Below are 19,175 nucleotides of genomic sequence, written 5' to 3' on the forward strand. Positions count from 1 at the left end.
ATAGAAGAGATAAGTAATCCAAACCTCCCATAACAGTGCAACACAATTTTGAATGCTTGACTGGGTTTAAAGTTCTACTTACTTAAACATTTTCCATTATGGAGGATTACTGAATTCTACCTGTTTTTAAGGTGCCAATATGGGAAGAAAAAGCAACAGACCAGTGGCACATAGGGATGGTGGATTGTCCCAGTCTACCTTGAGGAAATTTGGGGATCCAAATGTAGGAACTACTGCGATCATATTCAGTTGATCTAGCAAAGTGCCTATGTATAGTGCTTGTTTTTAAAGGAACAGTTCAGTGTAAAAACAAAAACTGCGTAAATAGGCTGTGCAAAATAAAAAATGTTTGTAATATAGTTAGCCAAATATGTAATGTATAAAAGCTGGAGCGACTAGATATCTAACATAATAGCCAGAACACTACTTCCTGCTTTTCAGCTCTCTAACTCTGAGTTAGTCAGCGACTTTAAGGGGGCCACATGGGACATAACTGTTCAGTGAGTTTGCAATTAATCCTCGGCATTCAGCTCAGATTCAAAAGCAAACTGTTATGACCCATGTGACCCTCTTGCAGTGACTGCCTCAGACTTCCCAATCAGTGGGTGAATTGGCAAACGATTTTACATTACAATGGAGAGGTCAGACTCCTTAAAAGAGCTCAGGGAAGATATCCAGGTCGCCAAGTCTGCCAAAAAACCCACAAAACTGGTCGAAAAGATAGTGAAGTGCAAGAAGTGTAAGCACACGTTAAAGGAACAGTAACACTGAAAAAATGTATGTGACAAATCCACTCTAAACTGCTTCAATAACAGCTCTATTGTGCATAAAGTTTATATTCGGTGCTTTGTCCAAAAAACATATTAAATCTCTGCTTCCGGATGTACACTGTAGAATGGCGAAAGGGCGATTCTGCAAAATCCAATGTGCGGCGCTCCACATCTCTGCCTAGACTGCCGAACCGGAATCTAGTTCTTGCTGCTGTTCTGAGGATTTTACAGACCTCTGCAGGACTTACTTCTGTGCTGCAAGCAGGGAAGGAATGTCGGCAGCGTAATTTACTTCTGTGAGTGCTGCGAGTGGAGAAGGAATGCCCGCAACAGCCTTCATGGAATCAAACAATTTTATGGTCTCAATCAACCTCAAAGACACTTACTTACATGTACCAGTCCACCCAAGGTCACAACCATTCCTGCCTTACCTAGACAATCTACTTCTCAAAGCTCAGTCAGCAACACAAATTGCAGCAGACACAAAGCTTTGCATACAAGTATTACAGCAGCATGGATGGCGCATAAACCGGTGCAAAAGCTATCTCATACCAACACAACGGGTTCAATTTCTGGGTCTGATGTTTGATTCCACAAACCAAACAGTCCAGCTGACAAAAAAAAAGATACAGACATTGATCACCTGCACTCAATAGTTCCTAAGCAAGGAGACAGTGTTCGCATGGGACTGCCTTAAACTACTAGGCTACATGGTGGCAGCATTGGAGGCCATACTGTATGCCAAGTTCCATATGAGACCCCTGCAATGCAATTTTCTCCAACATTGGAACAAGAACCATCAGGACCTACAACAGACAATCCCTATATCCGGAATAACCAGAGCAAGTCTACTCTGGTGGACAGTCCATACACATCTGGTTTCGGGCAGAAGCTGGGCTCAACCAGACTGGGAAGTAGTCATGACCGACGCCAGCAAGTATGGGTGGGATGCAGCATACCACACTCTTACCCTTCAGGGCCGGTGGACACAACAGGAATCACGACTCCCGAACAAATTTTGGAACTCAGGGCAATTGTCTTAGCACTACAAACAAAATGTCAAACTTCCATGTTATTGCTCCAGGACCAGGGACCCGGGAGCGGCATTTACGGATGCACTAGTAATCCCATGGAATTTCAACAAAGTGTATGCCTTGCCTCCACTAGCAATTCTGCCCAGAATAATTGCCAAAAATAAACAGGAACAGACCACAACCATTCTAATTGCACCAGATTGGCCAAACAGGCTGTGGTACTCAGACCTGATCAATATGTCAGTAGCCAAACCATGGCGGTTACCTCTACGACCGGATCTTCTGACACAAGGTCCAGCCAACTTAAACATGCTCAGTTTAACGGCCTGGCTCTTGAGACCCAGTTATGGGCACAGAAAGGGTTCACGCCATCGGCCATAAAAATACTGCTTCAGGCCAGAAAACCTTCTACAGCAAAGGCTTACCACAAGGTATGGAATAATTTCATTAAATGGTGCTCAGCCAGACAGTTAATCTGGACTGACATTACCACACAAGTGGTCACTGAATTTCTCACAGATGGCTCTACTAAGGGTCTTGCACTGAACACATTAAGATCGCAGATTTCTGCCCTCTCGGCACTATCTAACTTTAAGTGGGCAGAGGATTCCTTCAGGGAGTTCTACATGCTAGGCCCCTGTTCAAAGATCCTACTCCCTCTTGGGACCTTCCTTTAGTACTTTCATCACTACAGCAACCCCCTTTGAGCCCATCATTCATGTGACCTTAAGTGGTTATTTCTGAAGGTGGCATTCCTTATTGCAATAACATCAGCAAAAAGAGTATCGGAAATGGCAGCATTATCTTGCAAAGAACCATGGTTGATTCTCCATCAGGATAAAGTTTAATGATAACACAACAAATGGGTTTAGTGTTGATGATTCATAGTAGAACATAGTAGTACACTGAGCTTTATCTTGCCTGCCCTAATTATTATGGGACTGCTTTTGGACGTTCCCACACGTTTGCACTGACAGGAGTGCCGACTAGAGAAAGGAAGATTTTAGACTTACCGTAAAATCCTTTTCTAGTAGGCCCGACTGTCAGTGCAATAAGTCCCACCCAGACAGATTTTAGTATGGACATGTGGACAATACATTCTACTATCTTTGATTTCCTAACTTGCTCTTGATCTGATTTTCCTCCTTTTCTTCTGGGATATTCCACCTCATTGAGCCTTATAAAAGAACTGGAGATGGGAGGTGGTGCCAGACTAGATATACTAGGGGAGGGGTCAAGAGTTTTATTCTTCTGTCCTGCCTCCAGAGGTGAAGATAGATATAACCCACTTGTTTGCACTGACAGTTCGGGCCTATTAGAAAAGAATTTTACGGTAAGTCTAAAATCTTCCTTTTGAACAGCCTATTTATTTACCCAGTTTTTATTTTTACACTGAACAATTCCTTTAAAACACGAAGGTGGCAATCAGAAGTACTTTTGACAATGGTTCCCCTTGTTGGTTCTCAATTGGAAAGGGCAAGCTCACATACACAGTTTGTTCCCTTTAGTGTAAAGCAAAACCAGCATTGGGTTCACCGTTTACCTTTATAGGTCATTGGAAATGATTAGTATCTGGTGTTCAAACCAGAGGATTTCAGGGGGAATCAGTAAAGGGATGAGCAGTAACATAGTTGATTGCAAAAGGGCTGTAGCTCCTTTGTTGTAGCTCCTGCCATTCTTACATGTGATGCATTGAATGGTGAACAGGACGCAGTGCACAAGCTGTCAGCTATCTATGGAGGCAGGCCAAATTCTGCAGGAGGAGGCAAGGCACGCAACAGAGAAGAAAAGGTAGGCTTCAGCATGCCTGTGCCCCCTCACTGCCCCATCACCTGACACCACCGTATCCTTGTGCATGCTCCCCAAATGTTTGGCTTAACAATTGTTGTAGAAAGCTTTGGAGGAGTCCAAGATTTATTCAACACATCACTACTGGAGGCTGAAAATGGAAAGGCTAACCTGTGTAATCCTCAATTGGTCAGGAATGTGCAAGAACCATCCCTTGCCTATCTCTGCTGTCACGCTGTCTGTCCTTGTTCTATGTTTTTCATTTTTCATGTGTTTATCGTTTGCTAGCATCTCACTATTTGAATGGCCACGTGGTCTTTCTATAATCAGATCAATGCGATGTGAGTCCCTGTTGTTCCTTTGCTATGCATTTTTTGTATACATGTGGCTTTTCTGTGGATAAAGTCCTACTCAATTTGGGGGGGGGGGGTAGGAAAAGCTTTCATTAGCTTTGTTTCAGCCATTATTAACCTAGTAGATACATGGTTATTTACCCTCGGTACCTTTAACTTAAGACATGGATAGTCTTTATAAAGCACACTTTTCTATGCCAAACGTACAGGCATCCAGTTGGTTTCTGGTTTATTTAGACATTATATCTAATCAGTCTTAATTCATTATTGCATTTGACAAAATGTTTTAAGTTGATCCAGGAGAAGGCAAAGCAGCCAACCCACTCATCGTCATTACTCTGGGCAAGTAAGACCATTGTTTGACAGATCCTGCAATAAAATGGGTCTTTGGGCCAATCTAAATGTTAAAAAAAAATACACATTTTTAACCTACTGTAAAAGCATCTCTTCCATATTTAACCTGCATGTTTGCTTTACCACTACTCTCAATGGGAAGTAATTATTTACATTAACAAAATTTTGTACCAATTGCTCTCAACGCCGCTATAGATCCTTTCTTCCAATATAAACAAATCTAATTTATCTAGCATTTCGTTGTATTAAAACTTGGGTAACTATCTTGTTTCTGAAACTTTTTTCAGACTCCCCTAGATTAGAGGCAACAGATTAGACTCCCCTAGATTAGAGGCAACAGATTTTTTTAAGGAATTCTGAGGATCACTTACAGTCCCAAAGGGAGCTTTGAACTCATTGATGTGACTTGAATGTCTAAATGACATTTACCTGAATAACTTCATTGTGCGCTAATCATATTTAACAGCTTTTTTGCAACCATATAGAGTGGCAGTCTGTATATTCGTTTCTGCAGCAGTGAGTTGGTGCAATTTCTTTTGCCTAATTACTTTAATCATACTCGTAAATAAACCCAAACCAGTTATATAGCTTCATCATTAATGTTCATAAAGATTCTTTTGTGATCAGTGCCTTTTTGTTTCCTTTGCATTAATTCATGGAGTTCTTACTGGCAATTCATTCTGTATATGAATGAATAACTAATTGTTTGAGTAGATAAGGAAGGTGGCAGGAGAGTTTAAGGCTTTGAAAGATTTGTCCAAATCCTCAAGTGGCCAAGGCCTAACCCTACATTACTAGAATGAAGGAACTCTGTGTAAATGCGGTTTTCTGCATTTTCCATAATTAAGTCGGATTGCTGCATGTGATGTCTTCATAGGGAAAGCATTTTTGGGATATTTCTTGCCTAAGGTAGCCCAGAGTTATCCCATTCGACAAATCTTCTTGTGTGCCATTACCCCAAAGAGGCAATGTACCTTCTTGTTCAAAATGAGTTTAATGAATAGGAAGGAACATACATAATGTTTTTTTTGGCACACAAAGTGGTAGGATTGCGCCGCTTTCCCTTTTGCAAAATCCTGGCAATGATACAGTGGCAACCATTGTGGCACAGTTGTGGTTATGGTAGTTGCTGTAGTCTATGCTTGAGCCCCAAACCAGAGGATTCTTACACTGACAACAGTTGACTGTGGTTCTCCCTATTGAATTGCCAAGTCTTTCCTAAAGGGAAATTGGTTTGATCCAACAATCCCATGAGCCATTGATCGAAAACCCTGCTGGGATTTCTGCATTCCCACTGAAATCTTTTGCCACTGTTTGTTTAGCTATTATAAAAAATCAACGATGTACTTCTGCACAGGCGTTAAAGCATAAGTAAACCTTAAAAATAAGTGAATGTAAAATTGACGAGAGTGCTGTTCTAAGCACTTTTGCAATGTATATTCATTATCTATTTATTTTTAATTACAAGGTATTAAGGGAAATATTCTGTTAATATGAATGAAGTTTGTTACAACAGCGCCACCTGCTGGTCATTTTCCCACCAGTCTGACCACCAAGTAGTCAAGGAAGTTGTCAGGAGTAAGAAAGAGGTTGCTCTGATGTCAGAAAAAATTAGAAACCTTTCTCAAAGCAGAAGAACATCAGAGCAACCTCTTTCTTTCTCCTGAAAACTTCCTTAACTACTTGGTGGTCCGACTGGTGGGAAAATGACCAGCAGGTGGCGCTGTTGTAACAAACTTCATTCATATTAACAGTATATTTCCCTTAATACCTTGTAATTAAAAATAAATAAATAATGAATGTTCATTGCAAAAGTGCTTAGAATAGCCCCCTCATCAATTTTACATTCACTTATTTTTAAGGTTTACTTATCCTTTAAGAATGAGACAGTACAGCATGTATTATGTTACCTTTTCTTATATACTTTTCTTGTATATTTTAGGAGTATTTAGCAAGACTTAGGCAGATCAGACTCCAGAATTTTAATGAGCGACAGCAAATCAAAGCCAAGCTGAGAGGGGAAAAGGCAAGTAGTAAACATCTTAATCTTTTTATAAATAACATATTTGTGAAATGCTGAATAATCTTTAGGGATGCACCGAATCCACTTTTTCGGATATGGCCGAACCACCGAATCCTTTGCAAAAGATTAGTCCGAATACTGAACTGAATCCGAATTTGCATATGCAAATTAGGGGCGGGAAGGAGAAAACATTTTTCCTTGTTTTGTGACAAAAAGTCACACATTTTCCCTCCCCGCCCCTAATTTGCTTATGCGGATTCGGTTCAGCTGGGCAGAAGGATCCGAATCCTGCTGAAAAGGCCGAATCCCGAACCAAATCCTGGATTTGGTGCATCCCTAATTATCATGGACATAATCCTATATAATAAAGTTGAAGTGTCTCTGCGTCCAGTCCCTGTGTCCGTGGGATTGCGCTACTGCGCATGTGCCCCACGGACTGTCTCTGGCGAATTTTCTACATATGTTCTAGCGCCCGTTAATTTAACGGGCTTAATGTCCAAGTATCTTTCATAATATCTGCCTTTATCCTAGGGGGGTGAAGATGACACATGTAGCAAGGAAAGCAGCGAGGAAGCTGAGCTAAGAAGAAAGAAAATTGAAGCTTTGAAGGTAAGAGGAAATAAAACCAGATGCCTCTGCACCCCTAAATATTGCAGTATAGGCTTAATGTGTGTTTATCAAGAGATTTTGGTATTATGTGCTTCTGGATTGGCTTTCATTATGCAACATTTTATTTCTGGGTTTACACCCTCCTTAATTAGTAAACCTGTCCTATTTCTCTTTGTAGGCTCAAGCAAATGCTAGAGCTGCTTTAATAAAAGAAGAACTTGAGAGGAAGAGGAGAGAAGCAGATGAAAGAGAGAAGAGAGCATGGGAAGAGCATGTAAGCTATTTTTTTCCTAAATGGCCAGCTGGATGGACTACAACGATCGGATTACAATATTATGAATTGGCTCCGAATGGGCTCGCACAGGTCGCAGGACCGCAACAACTAGCTGATCCGGTCCTGGATCGTAAAAAAAATCAAACTTGACCGATCGATATCTGGCCAATTTTTGGCCTGATATCGATCGGGAGGACCTGTCTGGAGCCCCCACACATGGGCAGATAAGATGCCGAATCGGTCTAAAGGACTGATATCGGCATCTTTAATCTGCCCGTGTATGGCCACCTTAACATTGTTTAATAAGGGCAGAGAATAGAAAGGGACAAACGCTACTTTCAATAGCAATGAAAATATCTTTCATAATGAATATATATTGCAAAGTTCCTTAGAATTATGTTTTCTTTTATTAATCAAAATAGTTTTTTGGGTTTACATTACCTTTAAATCTTAATTCCTCCCATGGTTTACTGATTTGATTTTGTGTTCTAAGAGAATCATAAGGAAGCCAGATAATGACGATGGGGGTTAGAAACCCATTGCAGCTAAACAAACCAGAGAGAAGACTAGACCTCATAGTTGCAGGATGATTATCTGGGTAACACAAATTGCTTATTCACTTATATTGGAGATAGTTTGGGGATATGAGTTAGTTACAAGACTTTGTGTAATGATATACATCCCCCTTAATCTTGTTTTATTCTGTTTTTCATAGTTTACTTGCCCTTTTTGATACTGCAATCCATCGCTAAAGAATCAACTAATTCCAGCAAAACATTAGTCCATATGGTAAAAGGTTAATTGCATTTGAAACTGCAGGGTTAGCAGCTTCTGTGTGGTCTCCCAGGTGCAGTACCTGTTTACTTTACATGTGCAGATGAGGAAAGATTACAGCCGCCATTAACAAGTATAGCTGAGTAGAAATCCACTTCAGCTATTTAACAAGTCAATGCTGTTTAGCCTTTGGTGCCTGGGGGTACAAGCTTTGTACAAATCCGAGGGTTGCAGAGATTTCTTTTCATTAATTTTGGTGGAAAGAGTTCATGGCAAATATTCAGGGATCATAAGAGCGTACGTTGTGCAGTGCTTTGCTCATGTAGCACTCTACAAAGCTTTGGAACCCTGAGCTTTGTATTGTTACGGAAAAGCAGGTGTGATGGTTTATAAAGCCAACAAGCTTAAGCCGATATAAACATTCTCCAGATCTGTTCAGGAACTATTACCGTATGCCATTTTTGTGCGGGGGGGGGGGGTGTTTGGGGGTAATTTGGCACTTGAACAAAAATCAAAATTTGATTAGCTGCAGTCTGTAGGAAAACAATGTTCTGGCAACCTTTCATGCTAACAATATTGCTTATACTAATCAAATGGTTTAAAGGTGGTTATATTTCAAGCATCACCCATCCCTACATTTAATCTATATTGATTTCCACAATATTAAGAGCTGTGAATGTATATTTATTTAGCTTTTTTTTTATTTTCCCCCCATGTTTCTAAGCTTCTGTAAAGGTATTATGAGCTCAGCTTGGGTGGTAGTCTTGCCTAAACAGCCATTGTGTCTTTGTGTAGCTGGCCTGAAGCTCACACACTGCTCCATTGTATTTTAATCCCATCTCAAGAAGCCAAAATGGGAGTGTGGTCTAGCCGCCCAGGGAGTTGTTTAGATTAATTGTGGGTGTGACCATTAGAAAAGGACTGTGAAGGGCATTTTTCTTAGCAACTTCCTAGGTTTTCTCTATTGAGAAAGCTGCTGTACATTTGTTATCATTATGCTACACATTCCCCTCCAAGAGTAGGAGTTGGTTATCTTTTAATAATGGCAATATATATTACAGAGTATTTTTAGTCTTCTTTGGTTACTGTTCATTTGGTTACTGTTGAAATCCAGCTGTGTAACAGTTCTCCTCTTTCTGCATCATTTGAAATCCTGGCAGGGAAGGAGGGACTAAACACTGATGTTACAGATTGTAACAACTACTCCACAGCTTACAGACAGCATGCAGGAAATACATAACCCACAATGCATTGCACTGTGATGTTCTGTTCCTGATTTAAATCAGGTGTGCAGGGAATTGTGGGGCTGGAGGATGCAGACTGAGGACAGCTGGCTGTTGATGCAAAGTAATAGTAGTCAGTTGGCTGAGCAAAGTAGTCAGACAGATCAGCAGGAGAGTAGGGGGATAGGCTTAGGGAACTGTTCCAAACCATTAAAAATCATGAAAAGTCTGCATATTTTTTAATCAATGTATATTGCAAAGTTGCTTGAAATTATGTTTACTTTTCAAAAAGCTTAAGTTATGTTTGTGTGGAGTTCCCCTTTAATGGATTTTTTTAAAAAAAAAAAACATTATTGTTGAGGTTTATTCATTTGAAACATGTTTAGATTGTAAGATCTTGTGATCATGGCCCTCTGACCCTGTTTTTATCCTGTAAGTCTAGTTTGTAAAATATATATTTTTTTATAAATGAATATAAAGTGCTGTGTTACTTGTGCTATATAAAATGATGTTGCACAAATTATTATCTTCTGCTCTTTAGACACCTTGCTTATCATTGATTTACGTATTTATAAAAACAGAGGTTTCTCACATAAGTTGCATTAAGAACACAGTACGTATACTTGCTTTAGTTTGATAAAATTAATGCATGTATTTCTATTCCATCTATTGTTTCTAGGGCAGTGAATTTCTGATTTTTTTTTTTTTTACCAGGTCCAGCATTTGCCCGTGTAGGCTTGACTGGAATTCAAATCTTTGATTTTGTTTGCACTTCATAACCGTGTTTATTTTTTGCAGCTGGCAGCCCGAGGGTTAAAAAATCCAAATGTGCCTTGTAATGCAGCTGGGGCAACACCCGGCTCCCCCAAACACGCACATCTTGATGTTGGGGGATCACCTGTACGAGGACAGCCTCATGCGAAACCCAGCACACCTGCCATATCTATGACTTCGGCACTAAAGAATGTTGGGGCTGTACGTATACTTCTTGTACTTTGTTCCATTCTTCTTTGGGAAAACTCTCCCTTTGTGAAGCATTTGCTTAAACTTATCAGCCATTGCATCGGGATTGATTAAAGGAACCGCAACAGCAAAAGATGAAAGTGCATTAAAGTAATGAAAATATAATGTACGGATTGCGCTGCACTCGTATAACTGGTGTGTTTGCTGCAGAAACTCTGCAATAGTTTATTTAAGCAAGCTGCTGTGTAGCCATGGGGGCAGCCATTCAAATCTGAAAAAGGAGAAACGGCACAGGATACACAGCAGATAACAGATAAACTCTGTAGTATACAATGGGATTCTTCGGAACTAATCTGTGATCCAGTGTGTATCATGTGCTTGAATAGCTGAACATACACAGGCAGTCTCACTGAGCTTAGCAGGAAAATAAGATGCCATTTGTTGCTTCTAGATATTTATTAGCTTACTGCAGAGTGGATTAGTGTGTGCTGACAGGACACTAGGCTCAAATACTTTGCATCCTCTGGAGCAAGAGTTGATATTACAAATACAGATTAAGAATTGTCCTTATCAAAAATCCATTCAATACCAATTGGTATATGCAGCTACATTGTATTTGTTCAGTATGGTATAAAAAATGTTCAGCTAAATGAGCTTTTTTAGGTGAAGGGCATAACGAGGAATGAAAAGGGAAAGAGTGAAGGGTCATTTTGCTGTTTTTCCTTGTAATTAGCTTCTTTACCTGGTAATAATGGTATTTATTAATTGATAATAATGATTAAACTGTCTGTAGACCTCTGCATCACATTGGCACGGTATAATTAAATTCTAGTGTTGGTAAGTTGAAGGATGCACATCTCTATAAATACAGTATGCCTGACCCTAGTGTACAGTGGCAGGACAAAAATGAAATTGTTTTAAGTGTTAGACTTGACCTTCGGACCTAGTTCACATTGTTATGTTCATTTTTTTAATGTCCTGCTGCTGGTTCTAGGAAGGTGAAGATACAAATATCAGGGATCTGACGGAGGACTCCATAACATCAGAAACCTCAGTACAAGCAAGTACCATTTTCTCATTAACTAAATGCATACAGTTCAACTATATGGTTATATCCCTGACTGACATTCATGTTTTAAAAAGTGTTGGGCTTTAGATTTCAGTAGTGGGCACTGGAATTAATTATTCTGTTATTGTCTGAAGGCTTTTTATATAACTAGGTGACGGTTTAAAGGGGGAAAAAGGATTCCTGTTTTTGATCAGTTATGTATTTTCTTAGAATGAAAAACGGGAAATACTCCGTCGATTAAATCATAACCTGAAAGCTCAGGAAGAAACAGAGCCCACAAACCATCCAATAGAGGAAAATGGAGTGCAAGCCAGTGGCCAGGCACAACAGCAAGAGAGTGGTGAGCCTCTGGCAGCAGATAGGAAGAAGTGGCAGGCTGAGCTTCCTCCTGTGATTCCTCTTTCTCAGCTCACACTGGTGGAGGATACAGTGTTCCCATTGGACAGTAAGTGTGATACATGCACTGCGGTAGAGGTCTAACCAATTACTGCGTATAAAGCGAGAATGGCAAAAAATAACCACATGTCTATATCTGGCTGTTCACCATCAGTCTTCAGAATAGTAATGACTGCAGGCTGACTCTCAGAGCACCCTGGGGCGCAGCGTCTCTAATACAGGGGGTGAGGGGAGTGCAAGGCAGGAAAGGCAGGTCATAGTTAGAGGAGGTTTGGTTATTAGAAAAGTGGATAGGATAATCTGTTGCAGGGACCCTACATGCTGAATTGTCTGTTTGTTTTTTTGGTTTTACTGTTCCTTTAAGGGATCCACAAATATGTTCTGGAAAATAGCAGTAATCAGCAAATCTTTATGAAGGATAGGTCATGTCAGACAAATTTAATAGCTTTTTATAATGAGGTAAGTAAGATGCTGGACAGTGGGGGGGCAGTTGATGTGATATATTTGGATTTTGCCAAAGCATTTGATACTGTGCCCCACAAACGATTGCTTTTTAAACTAAGGTCTGTTGGGCTTAATGAAGTTGTTTGCACATGGATAGGAAACTGGCTACAGGATCAGGTACAGAGGGTGGTTGTTAATGGGACATTCTCTACTTGGAGTAAGCTTCTTCGTGGGGTCCCTCAGTGCTCAGTATTAGGTCCACTTTTATTTAACTTGTTCATTAATGACTTAGGGGAGGGTGTTGTAAGTAATGTATCAGTGTTTGCAGATGACACAAAACTATCCAGCCCAATTAATTCCATTGAGGATGTGGCATCCTTGCAACACGATCTTAAAAAACTGGCAATCTGGGCAGCTAAGTGGCAAATGAGATTCAATGTTGATAAATGTAAAGTCATGCACCTGGGATGTAAAAATATCCAAGCCACTTATACCCTTAATGGGACTGCACTAGGCAAAACCATAATGGTAAAGGATATCTTGAAAGCTGCCCCTCCCTGCAAATTAATATGTACTCTCTCTCTTATTTATATAAAAAACATTGATTTATTAAAAGGAGGGTTGCATTAGGGGTCATTACAAAGCAATGAAAGGCTTCCATATCACCTTAACCTTCTTTTGTCTCAGATCTGACAATTGGAGATGTGATCGTACTGGAGGTGGAAGAGCCCCAGAGACGACTGTGGGGAAAAGATCCTGGTGATTCTGTATTAAAGGTACTTGGTGAGGCCAAACTCCAGCTTGAAACAGAATTGCTTCAAGTCACAATCGGTAAGCAAACATAAGTATTACAGACCAACTTTTATTATTACTCTTGGGTATGTGTGGGGCAATGCAGCTATATTTTAGCTTTAAATTAAATCAGGTACTGTGTCAGAAGGATAATTTTACTGTCGTTTATGCACAAGACAATGTAATGCAAACAAAAAATTATCTGTGGGCTTCTTCTTCAATTCAACACAATGCCCCATATTTCCTATATAATTTAATGGTCAAGTATTTAGAATTCATGAAACACTGAATCTCCTTATATGACTTTAGCTTAGGGATGCACCGAATCCACTATTTTTGTATTTGCGCTTCCCCCCCCCGAATCCTTATCAAAAGATTTGGCCTGAACCGAATCCTAATTTGCAGATGCTAATTACTACATTTTTTAGTTCCTTGTTTTCTGACAAAAAGTCACATGATTTCCATCCATAATTTGCATATGTAAATTAGGATTCGGTTTGGCCGAATCCTGAACCGTATCCTGGATTCAGTGCATCCCTACTTTAACTTACACATAAAGGATGTCTATATTCATATTATTTGAAAATATTCCATAATAGAGCAAGAGTGTCACGAAGAAGCAGACGAAGAGATGGAAAAGAAGGAGGCACAATGCAATGAATTAAATATAGTTTCTGCCACTGAGGGACAGACTATAATTTTACCAAATAGAGAGGTAATGCCACAGCCAGAAATGTCTCCACCTGTAGAAGAAGAATGCTGTATCCCCATGGCTGCCTTTGACAAAGTCGAGATCCAGTCTAATGGTGAGTTTTGTTTAGTTGACTTTTTCTGTTAAACTCCTATAGATTAATATAACTTTATCTCTGAATCTAACTGTTCTGTGCTGTCTTCTTAAAAGAACAGTGACACCAAAAAATCTTAAAGTCTTAAAAGTAATGAAAATATAATTTCCTGTTGTGTAGCTATAGGGGCAGCCATTCAATTCTGAAAAAGGAGAAAAGGTACAGGATACACAGCAGGAAACAGATACGCTCTGTAGTATACAATGGGATTCAGAACTTATCTGTTATCTACTGTTTATCCTGTGCTTGAATGGCTGCCCCCATGTCTACACAGCAGCTTGTTTTTAACTATAGTTGTTTTTCTGAAGCAAAACCAATTTTACCAATGCAGGGCAACAGTACATTATATTGTAATTCATTTAAAACACTTTTTTTGTTTTGGTCCTTTAAAGGGGACATGTCACCCGCTCATGAAAATATGTATAATTAAAGTCCTTTTAAAATTAATCATGAAACCCAAATTCTTTTTTTTTTTTTTTAAAACAATTAAATTGGTTATAAACTCATTTAAAACTCTCAGCTGTCATATATTGCCTGCCCCTCCTATATGCCTTAGTCATAGAGGCGGGGCAGGCAATTGCTTTCACTTTCCATTCCACTATTCCTAGATGTCCTAACATTCCCCCTCCGTTTCCAACATTTAATTTTGTAGCCAGTGCACGGGCATGGGCATCAGGTGTCCCATTATGGTGTATAAACAAGATTTTGGCATGATTTGGCAATATTTTAGCTTGCCTTAATAACAGTGTCCACAAAATGGCTGCTGCCTGCTTGATGTGATTGTGATTTACAAGACTAAAAGAGATAAAATTTAAATTATGTATATAGTATAAGTGGAGTTTATTTTGCTTGAATAACATCATAAAACAGGATTTGGAATTATTTTTTAGGGTGACCCTTTAAGTAATGCATGATCTCATCTACCTGCTTAAGGTATGTTCTCTACTACAGAGGCAGCCAAGTTTAAGCCACTGCCTTTCAGCTTTCCTTGTCCAGTGCATGAATCCGTGTCCAAGGCATCACTATAACAAAATAGTAAAAACACAATGCATTCTTTCTTTAGAGGAAGCAATTGTAAACCTCCAAAAGTCATTCCTGGTATTGTCACCTAAAAAAAGTTCTAAAGCTTGGTTTCTGACGGTTGAAGTTAAAACTTGTGTGAAGAAATTGTATCTGATTTATCATCTGTTTACATGACTTATAACATGTGGACAAATGTATTTTTGTGACTGTAGTGCTTTTTGTCACTCAAATTTTATATTTAATGTTTTATACCTGTATCTCTTAATACAGAAGATCCTGAAGATTTGGAGATTGAAATACTTGAAGAAATAAAAGGGAAGGAGGAAGCTGATAAAGAGTGCCCAGTCCAGGTTACAAATGTTTGGACTGAGCAGACCAAACAAGAAAGGTAAAATAAACATGCAGCCACTTCAGTCTTGTTGTAAGAGTGATGACACACGAGGGATCATTTATGACATGGAAGGCAGGGGCATAAAAACAGCCGCAATCCATCACTGGCACTTTGAAACCAAGAGCAGTTTATCTAGGCTTAAATGCAAGGTACAGATCTGTTGCTGTAGTCTAGCAACATCTGGGTACTCAAGATTAAGAAACAGAGACTAAATATATTCAGTGTGTTAAGTGGGTACACCCAGGGCCACTATTAAGGGGGCACAGGGGGTACTGGTGTACCGGGCCAAAAGGGGCTTCCGCGCAGTCAAGGAGGGCACGGCTATTTCGAAAAGTGCAGCACAGTTGGGCCCCCTCTTGACTGCGTGGAAGTCGTGCTGAACCGCCGAAGTCCCAAAGAGCCAAAGAAGTCACGAAAGGAGCCAAAGTTGAAGCCGCAAAAAGACCCAAACTTATGAAAGGAGCTGAAGTTGAAGCTGCGAAAAGACCCTAAGCCACGAAAGGAGCCAAAGTTGAAGTCCTGAAGCCATGAGTTCAGTTCTACTGAACACCAATGTGTGTTTTTTTATTTTATGAATCCCCTGACCACCAATGTATTTTTTTTTTAATACCCTATAGGCCCCGGCTACCAATATTTTTTTAGAAAATATTCTCTGGGGTTTATGGGGGGCCCTGACCACCAATGATTTTTTAACTTGTAGGGGGGCCCTGACCACTACCAATTTTTATGAGGGGGCCCTGGTGCCACAGTTTTTTTTTATAACTTGTGTGTTGGTGGGGGGGGGGTTACTGGTTTTAGTGCTGATGTCTGTGTGGTCTTTTAACAGTGGAGTGCGGGATCTGGGGGGGGGGGGCTGGGATGGGCAGGGCCCCAGAAATGTTGTTGTTCTAATGGTGGCCCTGGGTACACCCATAAATGTGGTCATAAAGCCCTACTATATAACAGTAAAAATGTGATGGTTTCTAGAAATGATGCCTTACTTTGAAACTGCAGGCAAATGAAACATGTGTAAGTGCATATGTTGCATTTTCCATTTTATTGTATTACTGGCCGTACTATAACTGTGTTGCAAAATATTTAAAACCTTTCTGTTTCAGTGAGGGACAGGAGACTGTTGAATGCGAGCAACCAAACGAAGATGCCCAATCAGATACTGAATGCTCAGACCAAGAGGAAAAAATAGGTCAGTGGTCTTCAAATTAGTTTTTTTTGGTTTTTGGGGAAAGAATTTGATATTTGTGTGAAAAAGAAATCTCGATTTAGGCAGGTTTTGTACCTTAATTTTCTTTGCATTGTAATTTGCACTGCTTTTATTTTCTTGTGCACAGAGAATCACTCAAATAGAGAGTCAAGTGTACCCAAAGCTTTATTTGAAAAAGTGCCACTCCCTCAAAGTGTAGTCACTCCAACATTCTCTGCCCAGTCGTCCTTTGATGATTCCTTACCGCCTCGTTCAAGGTCAGCTTCTCCAACCAAAGGCAAGACCGCACTGCTGATTGGACTCACTGCTGGTTTATTTGATGCAAACAACCCAAAGGTAAGCATATGAGTTGCTACACTTTGGAGACTGAAAAAATGCCAAATTCAAATTTTTATTTTTATTTCTAGCAGGAAGTTATTGTATGAGATAGAATGTACTAGGAAAACAGTATATATGTAAGAATTTAATTTTTCACTGCAGAGACTTAACTGCACCAATTAGATACAGTTTTCTTGATATCACCGTGTAGGCTGGTTAGTTGGATTGATACTTATTCCATACCAATTCCAAACCCATGAACATATAAATAAATAAATCCATCCTTCCTGATCTCTTAGTGTGTATCACAGGGGTTATACTGACTTTAAGGAGAATGAAAGTCATTTTTACTTGGGGTGCCAAAAGTTAGGCACCCCCAATTGATCGCATTTACTTACGGTACCTGTACCTAACACTCAGGGCCGGTGCTCCTATCAGGGAAAACTGAACTGACCCAGGGTTATTTCAGCGAGCACCACAGAGCAATTGTCTTCCTGCTTCTTTTTTCAAATTTCCCAGGCCAGATGCATGTGCAGTAGAATGAAATAGCCGAATTTTTTGTTAAAGTTACTCATGCACAGCCACAGGAAGAGGATCGCTCCATGGTGGTCTCTGGAATAACCCCAGGCCGGTGCTCCTATCAGGAGAAAACTTCACAGGCCCGGGGTTATTCAGGTAAGTAAATGTGATCACTTGAGTGTGCCTAACCCTCAAGTAAAAATTACTTTCCTTCTCCTTTAAGTGGGTTTTTTTGCTACTGGTAATGTATGTTCTGTTAAAAACTCACCATTCTTTTTAGTAGGGTGATCACCAGTACCTTCCCCTACCTACGCAGGCATCCCCATTGCTGAAATCAGGCTTTGAAAATGGTGCCATTCACAGTACAAACCATAGCTGACCAGTTCTCTACTGCACTTGCTCCTAATATAGTCTAATATAATGCAAGGGTTGCCTAGGAAGGTCACTGGCCTGGGTAAGAATTAAAGGAAAACTATGCCCCAAAATGAATACTTAAGCAACAGATAAAATTATCAAATTAAGTGGCATATTAAAAGAATCTTACCAAGCTGGAATATATATTTAAGTAAATATTGCCCTTTTGCAACTCTTGTCGCGAACCACCATTTTATGAAATTCTCTGTGCTGCCTCAGAGATCAACTAAACAGAAATACTGCAGCCCTAACTGTAACAGGAAGAAGTGTAGAAGCCAAAGACACAACTCTGTCTGTAAATTGGCTCATGTAACCTAACAAGTATGGTTTGTTTGGTTGGTTTGTGTGCACCGCGAATCACAGGATCCCAGGGGACGCCCCTTATTTTTTAAAATGGAAATTTTCTACTTATGATTTCCCAATGGCACATACTAATAAAAAAGCATATTATTATGAAAATGGTTTATTTACATGAAACAGGGTTTTATTAAACATATTTTTATACAGACCTACTAGTTTTCCTTTAAAGGGGAGCTCTGGCTTCCAAACCAAAATTTAATAAAGAGGCCCACATAACCAGAAACCCCTAATATACCCATCACAGTTACCTGTTTCTTCAAAAATATGAATAAATGTAATTTTCTATGCTGAAATCCAGCTGTTTAACAGTTCTTCTCTCTCTGCATAATTTGAAATCCTGGCAGGAAAGGAGGAACTAAATACTGATGTTATAAATTGTAACAAATTTCCCACAGCTTACAGACAGCATGCAGGAACTACATAACCCACAATGCATTCCACTGTGATGTTCTGTATCTGTATTGAAATCACATGTGCAGGAAATTGTGGGGTTTGGAGGATGCAGGCTAAGGACAGATGGCTGCTGATAAAAAGTAACAGTAGTCTGTCAGCTCAGCAAAGTAGTCAGACAGATCAGCAGGGAGCTAGGCCTAGGGAACTGTTCCAAACCATTAAAAATCATAAAGTCTGCATATTTTTTAATTGATTTATATAAAGCTTAAGTTATGTTTGTGTGGAGTTCCCCTTTAAGCGCTTAGAGTCACAGGAGGACCAAAAAAATTGGTAACCCCCATTGGCTCTAGCTTGTGTCTTTTGTATAGGATACCTTGATAATGACATTGCTGTCTTTTGGAGAATACAAAATAACGGGTTTCCAAATAAAGGACACCATTCTTGATGTGCATTCTTTCATGCCTTTTGCTTTTATAAGTTAATACTGTACTTAAAGTTATGTGTTACATTCTGCATTATGGTCAGATTCACAGCTAAATGGATCCCATCTATAGTAAGGTTTTGTGTGCCTTCCATGTAAACATAATGCATGGCTTTCTGCTGCACAAGTATAAAAACCGTGTTCAGCTGCTTCTCATTTTTCCCTGAAATTCACATTATGATCTCTCACACCTTATCATACCCCTTTCTCTTTATTGCAGTCTGTTTTTCTTCCCATAAGTGTTTAACTGCTCCCTGTCCTTTAGCATATTCCTCACAATATACATTTTCCATTGTCACATCTATTCTCCAATGTAACTCCACAAGCCTATTTGCCTTACAAATGTCTGACCTCTGCATTTTAT

At 39.7% G+C, this 19,175-nt stretch overlaps 1 protein-coding gene across 3 annotated transcripts in view; it reads left to right on the top strand.

The window, feature by feature from the left end:
* The window catches only part of nek1.L (NIMA-related kinase 1 L homeolog), a 61,081-nt gene that overhangs the window by 26,112 nt on the left and 15,794 nt on the right, over positions 1-19,175 (top strand). For 2 of the 3 annotated variants that reach the window (XM_018230887.2, XM_018230895.2), the window contains 11 exons: positions 6,242-6,325; positions 6,854-6,931; positions 7,110-7,205; positions 10,001-10,177; positions 11,160-11,225; positions 11,445-11,679; positions 12,762-12,905; positions 13,466-13,672; positions 15,005-15,122; positions 16,223-16,308; positions 16,454-16,662. In XM_018230887.2, the coding sequence (XP_018086376.1) occupies positions 6,242-6,325; positions 6,854-6,931; positions 7,110-7,205; positions 10,001-10,177; positions 11,160-11,225; positions 11,445-11,679; positions 12,762-12,905; positions 13,466-13,672; positions 15,005-15,122; positions 16,223-16,308; positions 16,454-16,662 (1,500 nt within the window). Of the gene's footprint in view, positions 1-3,511; positions 3,596-6,241; positions 6,326-6,853; positions 6,932-7,109; positions 7,206-10,000; positions 10,178-11,159; positions 11,226-11,444; positions 11,680-12,761; positions 12,906-13,465; positions 13,673-15,004; positions 15,123-16,222; positions 16,309-16,453; positions 16,663-19,175 lie in introns of all 3 variants that reach the window. The other variant, XM_041589219.1, reaches the window with a different exon arrangement.

This window comes from Xenopus laevis, chromosome 1L (genome assembly GCF_017654675.1).
Source record: "Xenopus laevis strain J_2021 chromosome 1L, Xenopus_laevis_v10.1, whole genome shotgun sequence".
Classification (NCBI taxonomy): Eukaryota; Metazoa; Chordata; class Amphibia; order Anura; family Pipidae; genus Xenopus; species Xenopus laevis.